Raw genomic sequence first — 18711 nt, forward strand, 5'->3', positions numbered from 1 at the left:
CTCAAAAGAGATGTGCCCTAGGGCCACAAGTCTGTACCAGTGGCCACCAATCGAGCAACCATAACTCAGGGACCCGTAGTGTATTCGGCCCCCGCCTCCAAACTCCGCCCCCGCCCCATCCCCGCCCCATCCCCGCCCCTCGCACGCCTGCGACCAATCCACTACGCCTTGCGCACGCGCAAGCTGCCCACATCTTCAAGCAAGTTCCGCGTCGTTTCCTTAATCCCACCTTGCATCCTGCCGGCGAGCCCCGCCCTTTGTGTTTTACGCATGCGCATTTCACTCCCCGAAGGCGAGCCCCGCCCCACTCCGTCTCTCGCGCAAATATCAGCCTGGGTTGTAGCCATGGCGTCGGAGCGGCTGCCAAGCAGGCCTGCCTGTCTCCTGGTGGCCAGCGGCGCTTCCGAAGGTGAGGCGCGCGGGGCAGCTGTGTGGCTCAGTGGCCTACAGTCCTGACTCTGGACCAATGTTTGTGCTTGTGGAGTTGGGATTCTGGGACCCTGCACCTGTTTTTATGGCGCAGGCCTACTATGTTGACTGCTCAGGCAGACAGGGATGGACGTCGGCTGCAGAGATGACCCTGCCCCCGGATCAGCCGTAGGGGCTTGGTACCCTGCCTATGGTTTCTCCGTCTTTGCCTCCCCAGTCTTGGGTTTATCTTCGTGCACCTCCAGGTTTCTCGAAAGGGGTTGCTCGAAAGAGCTGTACAGAAGGGTGCCTCACACAGAAGGGGTCTTTTGGCTTCACATGGATTCCAAATGCCCGATGTGTGGGTGCTGGGCAGATGATTACTTCTCGGGTCCTTAGGGAACCGATTGGCCCAAGATAGTCACTGCGGGGAGGTGGAGCCATGGCTCACGGCCCAGGGTTTCCCTCTCGAATCATATAGACCTCTTCAGGTGGGTGTGAACCTGAGGGTACCTTGGGAGCTGGACCGATGAACTAACTTCTGGGTTCCACAGTGAAGCTTCCCAGGTGGAGATGGGAGGGGCCTGAGGGTGCTGCTCCTCCCTGGAACAGAGGGTTAAGAGAATCTGCAGCCGCTCTAGGTAGGCCTTACTTGAGAGAGTTGGAAAGTGAGGGATTGAGGAACTGGTGGGAATAATCCGTAGTCAGTTACTAAAAATTGTCTTCAATCCCAGAACTCAGGAGGCAGAGGCAGATAGATCTCTATGGAGTTTGAGGCAAGTTCCAGGCGAGCAGAACTACACTGTGAGGGCCTGACTCAAAATCTAAACCAAAACAAAATCCACAAGCCAAAAGCCTAGCATAGGAGTTGAAGGTAGGAGGATAAAGAGAGTGATGGTTACATGAGATGCTGTCTTTAAAAAAGCGCTAGGATCAAAAGCGTGCACCACCACACCTGGAGTCTGGAGTCTTTTGAATTAGGCAAGCATTGTTCCTTTCTCAAGGGCAGAAGAGGGCTGAGAATAGCATGGTGGGGGCAGAACCTTAGGTGTCCTGGGTATGAGGAGTGCTCCAGACAACACTCACCTCTCCTGCTGCGTTTACCTCATGACATGTTTGCTGCTGCCCTTCTCAGGTTATGGGGACCTTGGATCCTGGTGGATCTGTAGGGGATGTACCAGATGTTCACCTTTGGAAGTACCCATAGTGGCAAAGGGTAGGATGCGGCCAAGGCTGTAGTGGTGTTGGTAGATAGTTAAAGTGAGCTGGGGCCCTGAGTTATTAGGTCAAGCGAAGAGCCTGTTCTGGGTGTCTTCAGAACCACTGGAACACCTGCAGGTCTTTCAGGGGCCAGTGACCAAAGCTGGGTAAAAGAATAGATTTGCTGTGTGGACCTCCGAGCAAGTCCTCTCAGTTACGTATTCCTGAACCTGAAGGGCTGCTGTCCTGCACGCCCCCAGGGTGTAAGTCCTGGGGGCGGGGGTACAGTGGACTACCCCTAAAGCTGGCTCTGGGACCAGGACGACCCCCCAGGAGCATTGGAGCAGTCTCTGAGAAATAGAGTTGGGCCAGCCGGCCCAATCATGCCCTTTGCTTTCTGGAATCCTCTCTTGCAGGTGTGTCAGCCCAGTCCTTCGTCCACTGTTTCACACTGGCCAGTGCTGCCTTCAACCTACAGGTGGCCACCCCGGGGGTGAGTAGTCACCCTTCTCCAGAGAACCCTGAGATGGTCTCCTTTCCTGGGTTGAGGCTAGGACAGTGTTGATAAGGCCAGGAGGGAGCTACCTCCAGGCAAGGGGATCTACTGCAGGCATCCGTAAGTCACCATCCCAGGTCCCTGGACTCTGACTACCTGTGTTCAGGGAGGTTTGGTTTTGTATTTTTTTTTTTCATTGTGGCTTGCACTTTCGCAGGCCACCTTTAAGTGGAAGATAAGGCTTGGCCCTAGTGTGCAGGTCCTGCACTTTTGCTCCTAATAGGAAAGATTCTTGATTCTTGTACTATGGCCCTGGAAACCTGATACAAATGGGTCACAGCAAATGTGTATTGTATATTTGTGACTTTGAGTGTTTTGAAGTCACGAGTTGGGTGGGACAGTTGCTGCTACTTTATAAGTAGGAGACTGGGGACCATGGGGGAACAGGGTGTGGAAAGACCTCAGCATTGAGTAGCACTGGGCTCCACACCTGGGGGTTTGGCTCTCTGGGTCTTTTTTGTTCTTGATCTTTCTCTCTCCATAACCACTGGAGGCTTCCTGCGTGAGCCAGCCAGTAAAAGGGCTGTTTGGGTGTTTGTGCCTCAGGGACTGTTATTTTTAAGTCTCTTAGCCTCTCTGAGTTCTCTGTCATCCAAATGTGGGGACGATCCCAGTGCTGACCCTGCTTCTATAGGGAAAGGCCATGGACTTTGTGGATGTGACAGAGAACAATGCACGTTGGGTACAAGACTTCCGCCTCAAGGCATATGCCAGCCCTGCTAAGCTTGAGTCCATCGACGGTAGGTTGGAAGCATGGTCTGTGGTAGCTCCTAGACAGTGGGTCCTTGTGAGGCCTCTGTGTCCTGGCCGTGCCCTCATTTGACCTGTGTTCCCCAGGTGCCCGGTACCATGCCCTGCTGATTCCCAGCTGTCCTGGTGCCCTGACTGACCTCGCCAGCAGTGGGTCCCTGGCTCGAATACTGCAGCACTTCCGCTCTGAGAGCAGTGGGTGACAAGAACATGCACAACACCTGGGTGGGAAGTAGGGTGTGACCAAAACAGTGGGTGACAGGGGCTAGACTGTAAGCTTGGAAGGGAGATGTGGAGTGGGTATTGGTACAGGGTTTAGTGTTCAGGACTAAGCATGTCTGGGGATGTCATCAGGCCATCAGATGGGAGTGGAGAGCTGCAGTGACTCTGAGCTGCACACAGATGGGTCTGCCCTGTGATCATGTGCACAACAGAGGGATCTCGCTAAACATATTGTGCGTACTGTCAGTCTGTGTGCTGAGGGCCTTTTTATGCTGAGACCATGGTAGGCTAGTCAGGATGCTGTCTGGATTCCTGGTGGCAACGGACAACATCTGTTTTGATAAGCACAGCTGTAGGCTGGGACAGGATGCTTATCAGAGACTAGCATGCAGACAGACTCTACATAGTGTCCTTTGTTGGTGAGAGCTGGTCTTCTAGGCTGAGACAGGCAGCAATTGTTCCCAGCCACTTCAGCCATGGGAATGCACTGGCCATTAACTTGCCTGTGGAGAAGAACCAGGGTAGCCCCAGTGGCTTTTGCAGTTTGAAACAGTGGCTAGTATACAGACCGGGAGTTTGCACATGTCTTAAAGCTGAGGCACTATGGGCTCTAGGCTCATCTTGAAACAGCCACCTCGGATGAGGGGACACTTGGGAGGGGACCCCACCCAGGATAGCATACAGCGCCTTAGAATATTTTGCTGCTTTTAGAACCCATCTGTGCCATTGGCCATGGTGTTGCTGCCCTGTGCTGTGCTACCAATGAAGATAGGTCCTGGGTGTTCCAGGGCTACAGTCTGACAGGGGTGAGTACCTCGTGGACAACCAGTATCCCATTCATGTTGTTTCCTTACCCCTACCTGAACCAGGAGGAGATTCCTACAGGCACTGTGACCTGTCATTCCCTATGCTGCTAGAACAGTTCTCTCCTTGCCTGAGTGATGTGTGCTAAGTGTAAGAGGGCAAGCACATTCTGGAACCCTCTGGGGTGAGCCTCAGTCCCTTACCTGGACATCATGGGACCCACCAAGGGAATCCTTCCAGAGGATACCAGCCCATCTCATTTTGGTCACATATGCCTTGAAAGCCAGGCACTCTAAGCCATTGTGCCTTAGTTCCCTAAAGGTAACTGAGCTTTGCGTTTGCCTCTATCTCCCCATGTGGTAGCTAAAGCTGTTGCTTTTTTCTTTTTTCTTTTTTCTTTTTTTCGGAGCTGGGGACCGAACCCAGGGCCTTGTGCTTGCTAGGCAAGCTCTCTACCACTGAGCTAAATCCCCAACCCCTAAAGCTGTTGCTTTAATTTGACTGCCTGGTCCCTGGGGTTGGTCCTTGGAACAATAGGGTACTGGACCAGGTTGAGCCACTAGCTGGTCTGACTCAGGCCCTGCCCTTGCAGCCTTCTGTGTATGAGCTCATCAGGGCACCTGGCTTTGCCCGCCTACCATTGATCGTTGAGGACTTTGTGAAGGACTCTGGGGCTGGCTTCAGTGGTGAGTCCAAGTTGGTGCCCCTTCACTTAGATGGGTAAGGCTACCTGCTGTGTCCTGGGTGCCCGTGTCCAGTGGTTCACCCAGGCAGACACTTTCCTACTGATCCTTGGTGTTCACAGCTCCTTAATGGGTTGGGAGTGAGACTGGGCCTGGTCCTTGTGTGCCTAAGGCTTGTGCCTTTTGCCTTAGCCAGTGAGCCCGATGCCGTGCATGTGGTGCTGGATCGCCATCTGGTCACTGGCCAGAATGCCAACTCCACTGTTCCCGCTGTTCAGAACCTGCTCTTCCTCTGCGGCGGCCGGTGAGGTTCCTGGGCAGGGGTTTGGGTGGATTACTGCTTTGTGACTGGCTCCCCCTGCTGGACAGTTTTGTCTGTGACATTGCCTGCTGGTGCTGAGCCTGGAACATGTATTTATTACCCTGTAGGAAGTAAGCTTGGATGCTGTCCTGGTGGCCTAGAGACAAGGACTGAACTCACTGTGGCCTCTTCTTCTGATCCTTACTCGATGGGACACTCAGCCTCCGTTGGGGCCTTGTGGAATGCTGGAGGCCTCCAGGAATTATACCTGCAGTGTCAGCTCTAATGTAGACTAGACACCTTTCCTCTGTTCCCAGCACAGTGTCCTGGCTGGCCAGGCAGTCCCTCAGAGCTTCAGATTGAAGACGCCAAGAAGAATCGTCCATGAACTGCAGTCAGCTATGCTGTCTTAGGATGGGGTGTTGCTCCTCCGTGGCCTTTTGGCTGTTTCTATCCCGTTAGCTGTTCCTGGGCACCATGGACAGGACCACAGGCCAGAGCTTTGAACTCTCATCTTTCCTTTTTTTTTTTTTCTTTTTTTTCCGGAGCTGTGGACAGAACCCAGGGCCTTGGCTTGCTAGGCAAGCGCTCTACCACTGAGCTAAATCCCCAACCCCATCTTTCCTTTTTTAAACTTGTTTATTTTTTATATTTTCTATGCAATGGTGTTTTGCCTGAACATGTGTCTTTATGAGGGTATCGGGTCCCCTAAAACTAGAATTACAGACAATTGTAAACTGCCATCTAGGTACTGGGAATTGAATCCAGTCCTCTTAACCATTGAGCCATTTCTCTAGCTCCCCCACTGGCTTTTTTTTTTTTTTTTTTTTTTTTTTTTTGGTGTGTGTGTGTGTGTGTGTGTGTGTGTGTGTGAGTCAGGGTTTCTCTAGCCTTGGCTGTCCTAGAACTCACTTTGTATTGTAGACCAGGCTGGCCTGGAACTCAGAGATCTACCTGCCTCTGTCTACTGTAGGCTTCAATTAAAGGCATGTGCTGCCACCTGGCTATGAACTCATCTTTTTAGAGTGAACAGCTCTTATTATCCTATCCCTATAGCGGCAGAATTCTTGCTGAAGAAGTCTGCCCTTGTTTAACTATTGCTGGCCTGTGGTTTTGAATGTAATAGAGGTGAAAGCTCAGCCTGGCATAGTCCTGGGCCCTTGAAGTAGACACAGTGATATCAACCTGCTCCATTGGCATAGAAAAAATGTTAGTGTCACACCTTGAAATCCTTAAACTGCTGTTACCTTACAGTCTGTCCAATGGCCTCTGGCTCCCAGAAGCCTCAGCCCAAGAATTCCTAGAAGGAATGGCCACAGATGGGCTAAAGCCATATGGAGCAGGGGTAGCCATGAATCCTTCTCCCAGACCTCGGACAGGCTTTTGCCGAGAACTGATGTGGCCACGTGACCATCTCCCTCCTGGACATGGCTGTTTGCTGTCAATCCTGGGGTGCCTGGCCTGGCCTGTAGCCTCTGGTGAGCAGCCTTCTAGCTCTAGAAAGACCCAAGTAACTTGAACCTCTCAACTTCCATCTCTACTTACCCAAGGAGCCAGTTTGGAGACCTGGAGGAATACCTTTTGGTGGTTGATATGAGGAAAGTCCAGAGCAAAGTGGGAGGAAGAAACAGGAGACAACTCCCATCCCTCAACTACTCCCTGGCCTTGCACTGCTCCTGTCTGCCATGAACACTGTAATGATGGGTATTTCTGGACAAGAACTTAAAAATCTGAGGCAGTGCCCTAGACTTGGCTGATTCAGACATAAGCTAAATGGTTTGTAAACAACAAATATGTTCCACATACTTCTTGAAACTTTAAGTTCAAGGTCACAGTGTTGCAGATGTGTCTGGTAAGGGCTTCCTGCCACAGACCTCTTTGCTTCTTACCTGGTGGGAAGGGGTAAGTGCTCTCTGGAACCTCTTCAGAGGTTACTGATTGCTTCATGAAGCCAAAATCCCACTTAACACCATTACCTTGGAGCCAAGGTTTTAGTGTTACTGAGGGGACAGCTTCAGACACTGGGGAACTGATACATGCTGATGGGTTTTGAGAGTTTCTAATTGGCTGGCTGTACATGAACTTCATATCTTGTTTGTTGAGACAGTTTCTTTATGTAGCCTTGGTGGTCCTAAACTCTCTTTTGCAGACCAGGCTGCCCTCAAACTCAAAGACCCACACACTTCTGCCTCTGGACTGCTGGGATTATAGGCATGGGCCACCAATGCCCACCTAAGCGTCATACTCTATATGAGGCTTCACATGGCTGTAGCAGGTAAGGTGGGCTCTGATATACCAGGCCTTTTCTCCAAGTCCTAGGAGGAGGAGGGGACAGCAGGCTCGAGAAGTGGAAAAGCGGCAGCTGAGCTCTTGGTCACGAGAACAGCTCTTGGTTTAGAACAGCTCGAGGGAGACGAGACCTTACACAGATGGCAGAATGATGCACAAAAGACGAAAAAGGAGGAAGTAGGGCTGGAGAGATGGCTCAGCGGTTAAGAGCACTGACTGCTCTTCCAGAGGTCCTGAGTTCAAATCCCAGCAACCACATGCTGGCTCACAACCAACTGTAATGGGATCTGATGCCCTCTTCTGGTGTGTCTGAAGACAGCGACAGTGTATAAATCTTTTAAAAAATGAAAAGGGGCTGGCCAGTTGGCTCAGCCAGTGAAAAGTACCACACTACAGTTTGAACCATGGAATCCACAGAGGCGAAGGAGAAAAACAGCACCTGAAAGTTGTCCTCTGACTTAAATATGCTGGGATTAAAGGTGTGTGCTACCAGTGTCTTGCTTATTTTTAAATGCTTATTTTATTTTTAATGATTTCTCTATTTTTATGTGCATTGGTATATTGCTTCATGTCTACAGAAGAGTGCCAGCTCTTCTGGAACTGAATTATGGTTAGTTATGTGCTGTTGGGAAATGAACACAGGTCTTCTGGAAGAGTAGCTAGTAGTCTTAATCACTTAATCTCTCCAGTCCCAATTAAAACAAAACAAAACAAAACAAACACCAAAAAACAGGGTTTCAATATAGTCCTGGAAGTCACTAAATAGACCAGGCTCTCCTGAGATGCAGGCAGTCTGGTTGCTGTCCTCCACGTACTGGGATTACAGGCATGTGCGTGGTCCCATGCCCTTCAAACTGATGATGTATACTATGCTATCCCTATAAGGTAGTGCCTCTGCCCTTCAGAACCTGGCTACACTAGGCACAACACTTGGCTGAGAGAAATAAACTGCTGGACTGACTTCCTTGGGCAGTGGAAAAGCCTGGCTCTGTAGCACTCTGTTCAGCTGTTGCCCCCCAGGAACAGAGCCCACCATTCATCTCCCAACTCTGCCAGTACACCCTATAAGGCCAGGCAGGGCATAGGGACACCAGGGGCGGACAGAGTCCCAGCACCAAAATCAATGACCCTGCCACCTCACGTCCCAGCTGTGGTCCAGGGGGGCTTAGAAGATGGAGGTGAGGGCCACAATTGCCCAGATCATGCTGACGGCCTAGGGTTCATCTCCAGTCTCAGCCTCAGTCAGCCAACCCTGGGCCTTAGGTACTTAGGCATGTGGTGACAGAGACGAAATGAAACAGCATAGGAAAAGCGACTGCTTTAATGAATTAGACAAAATTTCACATAAAATCAGAATCCTATAATCCTTCCCTTCTGATCACTAAAAAATGCAAGATTCATTCGTTACAAGCCATGTGCGATTTGGACCCCTCGAAGGCAGTGCAGGTCTGCGGTCCAGCCTCAGGTGCTGCACTATTTCCCATTCTCAGCGCTGAACATTCGTTCCTGGAAATGACCAGAGCCAGAGTCATGGGAGGCCCAGCCAAGACCCACCAAGGTTCCACTATGGCTTCAGCAGCCATCTGCATCCATGGTTCTCAAGAAAAACCAAACACTCACCACAGATTCATACCTCTCTCCTCCCCACCTCTGTGTGTGGGTCTCTGTTCCTTCTTAGGACAGCCACTGCCTCTTAGGTGCCTGAACTAAAGCCCTGTGCTAGCATTCTTGACCCAGGCTACTGAATGTGACCCTCTGGCCTTACTCTCCAAAGTGACAGGACTACAGGTGTGTCACTATGCCAGGCTCCCGCTACAACTTTCAACTCTGTACAAACTCTGCTCTGGGTGAAAGAAAAGGCCCAAAGCTGCCCACCCACTCAGGAACTCACTGTGAGCATCCGCTCCAACTTTATGGCATCAGCAGCAAACTTGCGGATCCCATCAGAGAGCTTCTCCACAGCCATTTGGTCCTCATTGTGCAGCCAACGGAAGGCCTTCTCATCCAGATGTATCTTCTCCAAGTCACTGGTCTGGGCTGGGGATACCACAGCTCTCCATGCCTGTCTTACCTTGGACTTATCACTGCCCCTCAGGCTTAAGCTAAGAATCTCCCATCAAGGCCAGCGCTAGCTCCACCCACACGGGGTTTTTACTGGGCCCCTTGGCCTTACCTGCTTTGACGGAAAGCGTGGGTGCCAGCTTGCTGCTGTCCTTGAGCAGCTCCCCCAGAAGCTTGGGTGAGATGGTGAGGAAATCACAGCCTGCCAGCGCTTTGATCTCACCCGTGTTACGGAAGGAAGCACCCATGACAATGGTCTTGTAGCCAAACTTTTTGTAGTAGTTGTAGATTTTTGTGACACTCTTCACCCCTGGAGGAGACCCAGGCATGTTCCAGGATAGCCCTAGAGCTGCCCTGAGCTGTTGTCCGATCCCACCCTGACTTGATCCCCCACCCCACCCCCACGATCTTAAAGGGTAGCTCACCAGGGTCCTCCTGGGGTTCGTAGGATTTCTTGTCTGTGTTTGCCACATGCCAGTCAAGGATGCGCCCCACAAAGGGAGAGATGAGCGTCACACCCGCCTCAGCGCAGGCCACGGCCTGGGCGAAGGAGAAAAGCAGTGTCATGTTGCAGTGGATGCCATGCTGCTCCTCCAGCTCCCTGTGGACAAGAGGGGCAGGGATGGCTGAGTGCAGTCTCAGGCTAGGCGCTGGCACCTGTGCTCACGTCTCCAGTTCTCAGTCGTGGGAGCAGGAGCAGGCTGTATACCGCTAAGAGCCTGAGACTCAGCAGGGCTGGGTCTGCACAAGGACTGACTAGGATTTCCTCATCAGATCTATAATGCATAACAGACAATGGCAATATGTGGGGTCCCTGAGGGTCCACGTCTGCTCCAGCGCTACAATCAGGGTCCCTCCCCTCTCAGAGCTCCAATGGGCTCTACTCCTAGGCTAGAACAGTGGGTGATTGTGGCACAGCGTCTCTCCTGGGCCACGCACTCCAGCCACAGCTCCTGTCCCGGGGTGCTTCAGAGGTGCCTCCGCCATGTGGCTACTTGAGTATCCAAGTGTAGTCCATGCCATGCTGGCTCGGCAGAGGAGAGAACTCCTCTGCTGACTACATGACCCAGTGAGCCTACTTCCCTGCATCTGCCTAAAAGAAAGGAAAATCATGCCCGCACCAAAATGTATACAGGCCTGTGTCCATGGCACTAACATCAAACAGCCTCAAAATGGTACAGACCCAATGCCCAAGAAGAGACAGACACAAGGACATGACCCACGGGATGGAATATTGTCCTGACAGGAAACAAGGCAAAGGCCTGGACACCAGGACAGTGAGATGAGCCAGACCCAGCAGTCCTCACACCACCCGCCTCTACTTATATGACATCCAGAGCAGACAAATGAAGAAAAACCAGTGGCCAGAGAGGAAATGAGTATCCCTGCTGCCCAGTCATCCTGGCCCAGCCAGGGCTGATTGTTCCTGGAAGGGGCATCACATGGGAGGCTGACTGGTTCTGCCATTTTGCATTCTCTTCTACTCAGAGCATACTATATGCATGGTAATTTGTTTAAAACTTAGGTAAATTCAGGCCTCACTGTTCCAGGAGACTGAGAAACAGAGAGAGAAAGACACTCTTCCTTAACTGGCAAAAGGCAGTCGGAGCTGACCCTGGAGCAAAGCATAGGCTTCTCTCAAGGACCCTAGAAACTGGTGCTTGCTGCTAAGGAACAGGAACAGAATCTGAAGTTGCCTCCATGCAGGAAACACTTACTTTCCGGCCTGGATTCCCTCCCAGGTTGATGATAGCTTGATGAGAATTCTGTCCTTGCTGATCCCAGCTTCTTTGTAAAGCTCTATGATGCGCCTGGCTCGGGCCACCATGGCATCCTTATCAAAGGAAAGCCTGTAAGAACAGGAACAGGTCAGAGGTACACCAGAGCACGTTAGGATCCCACAGCTTAGTGGGCAAACCTCCCCAGCCCTCCTCTGGACTCAACCACCTGAGACCTAGTTTCAGAAGCAGGCGTGAGAGCCAAACCTGTGTGGGACTCCAGTTCCAGGGCATTTCGTGTCCTCTTTGGCCTCCACTAGCAACAGGCACATGTGGTGTTTAAATACATCACACAACAAATACTCATACACATCAAACTAAATAAATCTTTGAAAAAGAGACTTTGGTTTTAAAAAAAACAAACAGGAAATGGATTCAGGGGTATGCGGAGTTGGTCAAACACTTGCCTGTCATGTAAAAAGCCCAAATCCCCAACATCACATGAACTGAGTACGATGGTGTACCCTTGTAACCCCAGCAGGTAAAGGCAAGAGGACCACAGCATCAAGGTTAATTCTCAGCTACGTAGTAAGTCTGAGGTCAGCTGGGGCTACATGAGACCCTGTCTCAAAATAAATAAAAACAAAGCACACAGAGGCTGAGAACTGACTCAGTGCGCTTAAAAACACGGGCTGCTCTTTCAAAGGAGCTGGGTGTAATTCCCAGCATCCACTTGGTGGCTCACAACTGTCTATAATTTCACTTCCAGGGATCCAATACCCTCTCAGGTTTCCAAGGGCTCTTCATGTACCTGGTGCACAGATATACGCATGCAGACAGAAACACTCATCCACATTAAAAAACCAAAACAACAACTCTCAAACATAAAATAAAAAGTTTATAAAAAAAATTTAAGAGCCAGGCAGTGGTGGCGCATGCTTTTTTTTTTTTTTTTTTTTTTTTGTTTTTTTTTTTGGGGCTTGGGGCCGAACCCAGGGCCCTTCGCTTTCTCGGGCAGCGCCCTACCACTGAGCTAAATCTCCAACCCCCCATACTTTTAATCTCAGTACTTGGCAGGCAGAGGCAGGTAGATTTCTGTGAGTTTGAGGCCAGCCTGGGGCTGTTATACAGAGAAATCCAGTCTCAAATCAAAATGACTCTGGCTTAAATACATACATAAATAAATAAATAAAAAATTAAAAGATAAAAAAAAACAAACAAAAAAAAAAAAAAAAAAAAAAAAAAAGCACTGGCTGCTCTTCCAGAGGTCCTGAGTTCAAATCCCAGCAACCAAATAGCGGCTCACAACCACTGTAATGGGATCTGATGCCCCCTTCTGGTGTCTGAGGACAGCTTCAGTGCACTTAAAACCTGCCAGGTTCCTTGGCTCATGCTTTAATCAGCATATGGGAGGCAAAGGCAGACAGGTCTCTCTGGAATTCAAAGGAAGTCAGCCTGGCCTGGTCTACACAGTACATTCTAGGACAGCCAGAGCTACACAGTAAGACTGTGTCTTGAAAACACAAAAAATTAACAACAAAAAGACCAAATTTCTGGACCCTTTAGTCCAAGTATATTTTCATAAGGCACAGACTCAAGACCAGCCATTTGTCAGAGAGTTCTAGGTTATTAGTTCTGTACAGTCTTCTGATAGAATGTGCATTCTCCATCCCACCTACCTTGCATCGACTTCTGTGGATACACGGCCTGGAATCTTCTTTAGTATTTCTGCCCCAAACAGCACAAAAAGTTTATCAATGGCATTTTTAATCTGCTCCTCTTGTGGCCTGAATTCAGAGGGAAAGTTATGTTAGGAACTTTGAAGACTTTGGGGGAACTTGTAAGACCAATTCTGACTCTTTCCAATTTTCTTTCTCTTCGCCCTCCCCAGGATGGGTGTGAGAGCACACGGTACTGTATTTATTTTGTTTGAGACAGGGTCTCCCTATTACTCTCTGGCTGTCCTGGAACTCACTATCATAGAGCAGGCTGGTCTCAAACTCACAAAGCACATGCTACTAATCACAGCACTCAAAGGGTAGGAACAGGAAGGCTCCTGGTTTGAGGCCAGCCTGGGAAAAAGGCAGGCAGGCAGGCAGGCAGGCAGGGAGGCCCAAACGAAACCACTGCTTTATTAGAGAGAATCATCCAGAACATGTCAAGGTTATTGTTCAACGGCATTAAATTATATTGTTGGGAATCATACCATTGTCATCGTAACCTTTTCTGCTCCCCACTACCCCATCCCCCAGCTGAGAATTGAACCCAGGGCCTTAAGTGCTCTACCACTGAGCTAAATCCCCAACCCCCTTTTTCTGTTTTTTTGAGACAGGGTTTCTCTGTGTAGTCTTGGCTATCCTAAAACTCAATTTGTAGAAAAGGCTGGCTTCAAACTCAGAGATCTGCCTGCCGGTGCTTCCTGAGTGCTGGGTTTAAAGGTGTGCACCACTAAGAACTTTCTCACCTTTCAGACTAAACTCTATCCTTTGGTATTTTCATAAATTATGTTTTTATGCAATCCCAAGAAAGGAGAGTGAGATGCCAACTAACTTGATACGACCTTAGATTGTATACAGTATAAAATTATCAAACCATACCTCATAAATATGTGCAATTAGCATATCAAAAAGGACTACACATTTATGTATACTACGCTATAGGAACAGGGGCTGGAGAGGTGGCTCAGTGGTTAAGAGCACTGACTGCTCTTCCAGAGGTCCTGAGTTCAAATCCTAGCAACACATGGTGGCTCACAACCATCTATAATGAGATCTGATGCCTTCTTCTGGTGTGTCTGAACAACTTCAGTGTACTTATATATAATAAATAAATCTTTTTTTAAAGATTTATTTATTTATTTTATGTATATGCGTACACTGTCTCTGTCTTCAGACACACCAGAAGAGAGCATCGGATCCCATTACAGATAGTTGTGAGCCACCATGTGGTTGCTGGGAATTGAACTCAGGACCTCTGGGAGAGCAGTCAGTGCTCTTAACCACTGAGCCATCTCTCCAGCCCAATAAATAAATCTTAAAAAAAAAAAAAAACAAGAAAAAGACTGGAGGCCAGCACAGTGACAGGCAATGCTATCTGAGCACGTGGGCGGGCATGCTGACAGTGGCCTGGTTACGTAGTAATGCTTAGTATCTCAGGCAAACAAGAAAGAATCTAGGACAGAGACCAGGAGGTAGAGGGAGGATCAGAGATTGTGGTAATGGCTGTCCCAATACACAATGTACTAAAATCCATTAGACTTGAAAGAAAGTAAGGACAACCAGAGGCAAAGTGTAGCTGTCAGAAGTGTTGAGTCTGTCAGAGTCTGGAACCTGAAATTGGTGAGTGTTCTCCAGCTCAGCTGGAGGTCCCTATACTGGGAACACTTAGAGCCACAGTGAGTTGGGAGTGGGACCGTCTCCGTTCTCTATCAGCCATACTCACCCACCCAGCTTCTTGCCGTAGGCAATGGCCTCCTCCACCAGCTCTTGGTAGGCAGGCATCTGTGCTGCAGCCAGGATCAGGGATGGGTTGGTGGTGGCATCCTGGGGCTTGTACTCCTCGATGGCTAGGTAAGAACATTTCAAAAGCAGATGGATGGTTATTGTTGTCTGCTGGAACGGATCAAGAAGCATCTGGATGTGGTTTCCTCTGGCTTATCTGTTTCCAAGAGGATAGGTAAGGGATAGCCTATCCCATACACTGGAGGTCGCATGGAATAAAAGGAGACAGCCTGCTAGCACAGACATTCTCTCCCTGTTTCCTGTCTGCCATGAGAGGAGCTGCTCTGCTTTACCTGTGCCCTCTCTACCACAATGGACTGAAACCTTACAAACTCTGTTGTCCTCTCAAGTGTTTGTCACAGTGACCAGAAACGGCTGTCACCAGACATGGAAAACAGTGCCCTGTAGCAATCCCAAGAGGATCACAGTGACAATGCTCGCAGCAGCCCCAGAGGCTGCCATAAGGTAAGCCACAACATGAAGACAGTGCTCAACCCATACTCACGGGCTGGCCACCGTGGCACGACCAATCTCAGCTCAGCTGACTGAGCGTTTAAGGTCAGCCTGGGTTACAGAGCAAGACCCTGTCACAAAAGAACAAGCTGCAAGGTGTGATGTCACATGCCTTTAATCCCAGCACTCTGGAAGCAGACATAGGTCTTATATCTTGAACTCTGTGAGTTCAAGGCCTGCTTTGTCTACAAGTTCCAAACCAACCAAGGCTACATAGTGGGACAATGTCTTAAAATAAAACAACCAACCAAACCGTTTTGGTATGTGAGTTTTTGAAAATTTGCAACATTTTAATTAGTAAAATTTAAAAAAACAAGCCAGAGTTTAAGGCTAGCATGGTCTACATAGCAGGTTCCAGGCTAGCCAGGACTACATAGTGAACCTATCTAACAAAACAAAAAAAAAAAAACAGCAACAAAAAAACACCAAACAAAACTAAGCACCCTAGAATGATCATCCCCCATAAGAGCTGATTTGCAGTGACTGGGACTGGAACTATGAGGCTGCTGGAAGAACTTGCTCCCCAAGTTTGTCCTACTGCCCAGCAGCCAGCAGGAGGTGCACTAATGCTAAACCACAGGTGGACGTGCTTTGGCTCTTAACCTCCTCTGTGTGTGTGTGTGTGTGTGTGTTTGTGTGTGTTGTGTGTTTGTGTGTGGCTTGTTGTGTGTTTGTGTGTGTGTATTGTGTGTGTTGTATGTAGTGTGTGTGTTGTATGTAGTTTGTGTGTGGTGTGTGGCTTGTGTGTTTGTGTGTGTGTTGTATGTGTGTAGTGCGTGTTGTGTGTGTTGTATGTGTGGTATGTGTGTGTTTGTAGTGTGTGTTGTGTGTGGTGTGTGTGTGTTTGTATGTGGTGTGTGGCTTTGTGTGTTGTGTGTATATGGTATGTATGGTGTGTGTGTTGTGTGTATCTGTGTGTGTTGTGTGTGGTATGTGTGTGTAGTGTGTTGTGTGTGTGTGTTTGTGTGTTGTGTGTGTGTGGTTGTGTATGGTGTGTGTGTGGGGCGGGTTATGCCCAGCTGTATTGACCCCTTTAACATATTTTTTTCCTCAGGAATTCGTAGAAGCCAATGAGGTGTGACTTGGCCCGGGTCAGCTCTGCTACCCAAATGATCAGGCACATGAACAGCAGATGCACAGCCACGGATGTCCAGTTGCCAGGCCAAGAGGGCACGAACTTGCCTAACTTTCTTGCCCTAACCCAGTGTTAAGATTTTGTTATAGCCCCCCTCCCCCGACCACGCACATAACGTCTTTTACTAAGAAGAACAGGATAGTTCTGCGTCCTCGTGGTACTGACATAAGTCTACGAGTTATGAAACAGCTGCAGAGATAACCGGAGCAGGCCTGGTCTGCAGGCAGCAGAGCGTGTGGCTCATTCTGCTGTCTGCTTCCTGATTTGGACATCACTAGGGAAACTGGGCAAAGGGTGTATGGGCTACTTTTGCAACATCTCAGGAGTTTGAGGTTATTTCAAAATAAGAAGTAGGGGAAAATGTGCTCTGGAGCGGTGCTGGCTCAGGTGTGAATACGCTGAAGGGTGCACAGAAAACATTGCTTTTATCATATAAAACCACAGGCCCAAGGCCTGGAGACACAGTTCAGAGGTAGGGTACCTGTTTTAGCCTGAGCTTGATCTCTAACCTACCCCTACAGATGAGCATTAAGGCCCAAAGACCCTGAGGTTCAGAGGAAAATGAAGGGGTCACGGTGTTTTGAGTTCTGAAAATTCTACTTTCAAGAACCTGGGATACCCAATGAGTTAAGAACCCTCAGCACAGCTGGGCGGTGGTGGTGCACCATGTTGATCCCAACACTTAGGAAGCCGAGGCAGGCAGCTCTCTGTGAGCTGGAGGCTAGCCTGGTCTACAAATTGAGTTCCAGGGCAGCCAAGGCCACACAGAGAAACTCTGTCATCTAGAAACAAGCAAACAAACAAACACCAAAAGAAACCTTCACTATACAATAGACTTTGAATCTGAAACAGTGTTTATCATTATTTAACTTGTTTTTTAATTTTGGTTCTTTTTTTCAGAGCTGGGGACTGAACCCAGGGCCTTGCGCTTCCTAGGCAAGCGCTCTACAACTGAGCTAAATCCCCAACCCCCTATTTAACTTGTTTTAAGCCACACTATCAATGAATGTGCTTTTTGTTGTTGTTTGAGACAGGCTGTCCCAACATAGCTCAGGCTTATCTGGAACCATGTAGACCAGGCTGGCCTCAAACTCAAAAAGATGTGCCTGTCTCTGCCTCCCAGATGCGGGCATATGCTGCCATGCCAGTCTCTTGCACTCTTCACAAACATTAGCCAGTAAACTCTGCACTACAGCCACGGTGGAAAACCTCAGGACTCCCAGACGGGTCTCTGGAAGCTCTCTGACAAACAAACATAGCTTGTGTCAGACAGGTTTGTATTAGGCCCACATTAAGTCTGTCCTTTATATCTAAGCAGCCCAAATGTGCCTAATCATTCTGACTCTCTGACAAATAAACAATACACTTACTCATGAGGAATTAAAGCCTGTTTCTCAAGTCACCGTGAGAAAGCAGAAAAGAGCATAAGGTCCTTTTGTACTGGGCTCAAATGGCGAAATTTCCTGAAAGTCTCTTTCTCACGGCACATGTGAGATCACCTACACCACTCTACAAGGTTGAGAGCTGGACTGACAGCACAAGTCTTTCCACCTATGTTTTCCCAGTTCTTACCGAGCCCAGAAAAATCTGAGTACTGGAGTTGCGCATGGTGGCACTGCCTGATCCATCACTAAGGGCTAAGACAGAAGGATTACTAGGAGTTCCAGGATAATCTGAGCTACATTGTGAGACCCTGTCTCTAAAGAAAAGGAAGTTTGACAATGATAACCGTTAGATTTAGTCCGTGCATCTGGTCTGACTTCAGCCATACTGTGTATTGCCCGCAGACAGTAATCAGATGCATTTGGAAAGCCAGTGCAACAGGCTGCAAAAGCAGATGGTGTCGCCGAGGCTGTCCCAGTCTTGCAGACTGCACTGGCTCCAAAGATGAGCCTGTGTCATCGTAAGAGATTGGGAATGGGTGTGGGGACACCCGGGGTCACGGAGACTCTTTGTCGGACTACGTCGACCCACCAAAGCTTCGCGCCGGGCTCCCAGGGTCACCAATAGCCCAGAGGCTATTGATCCTTGAACGTTCCACAGACTCACCAATCCCGGCTCCAGCGCCCGCGAGGCCCCGCCCCTGGCGCCCACACCCATACAGGTTCCAAAATTGGGGGCGCAGCTTCTATAGGGCGCATACACTGCACCCTCTTACCGTTGAAATCACCCGTGTCAGCCACCACGGTGGTGAACTGCTTGAGCTGGTCCAAGGCGGACTCCATCCTCTGGCGTTTTACCGGGGACCCCGACATGGCGAAACGCGCACAGCTGAGGCGGTAGCCGGTGCGTGGTAACCCACAATGCCCTGCGCGTCCTGGCCAATCAGAGCAAAGCTAAAGAAGCCTGGAGGCGAGCCCCGCCCATGTACTTGGAGACCTTGCCATAGACCACGCCCCGTGTCCCGGTCTGAGTTCTCTTCCTTAGTAGCGCGTGGTTATTTTCTACCAGTACAAGGAGAGTGGAGCCCAGGTGTACCCCTCTAGAACTCGGATGCCTAGAATGAATAGACAATGGATTCTACTGAGACGCGCGCTCAGTAAGCCTCAGACCCCAACAGCCTGCGGATGA

General features: G+C 49.5%; 2 protein-coding genes across 2 annotated transcripts; one reads left to right on the forward strand and one right to left on the reverse strand.

Annotated features, from left to right (window-relative positions):
- Positions 1-294: 294 nt before the first annotated feature.
- Gatd1 (glutamine amidotransferase like class 1 domain containing 1) lies at positions 295-5474 on the forward strand. Its single transcript, XM_032891453.1, has 8 exons — positions 295-409; positions 2025-2101; positions 2799-2904; positions 3002-3109; positions 3848-3942; positions 4533-4626; positions 4816-4927; positions 5053-5474. The coding sequence occupies exons 1-8, from the start codon at positions 346-348 to the stop codon at positions 5057-5059; spliced, it is 663 nt and encodes a 220-aa protein (XP_032747344.1). The 5' UTR covers positions 295-345; the 3' UTR covers positions 5060-5474.
- Positions 5475-8516: 3042 nt separating this feature from the next.
- Positions 8517-18457, reverse strand: Taldo1 (transaldolase 1). Its single transcript, XM_032891454.1, has 8 exons — positions 18299-18457; positions 14434-14557; positions 12672-12779; positions 10993-11124; positions 9700-9875; positions 9387-9584; positions 9105-9250; positions 8517-8719 (listed from the first exon to the last, which is right to left on the reverse strand). Exons 1-8 carry the CDS (start codon positions 18393-18395, stop codon positions 8687-8689), a joined length of 1014 nt encoding a protein of 337 aa, XP_032747345.1. The 5' UTR covers positions 18396-18457; the 3' UTR covers positions 8517-8686.
- Between the last annotated feature and the right edge of the window lie 254 nt (positions 18458-18711).

Source organism: Rattus rattus, chromosome 2 (genome assembly GCF_011064425.1).
Source record: "Rattus rattus isolate New Zealand chromosome 2, Rrattus_CSIRO_v1, whole genome shotgun sequence".
Lineage (NCBI taxonomy): Eukaryota > Metazoa > Chordata > Mammalia > Rodentia > Muridae > Rattus > Rattus rattus.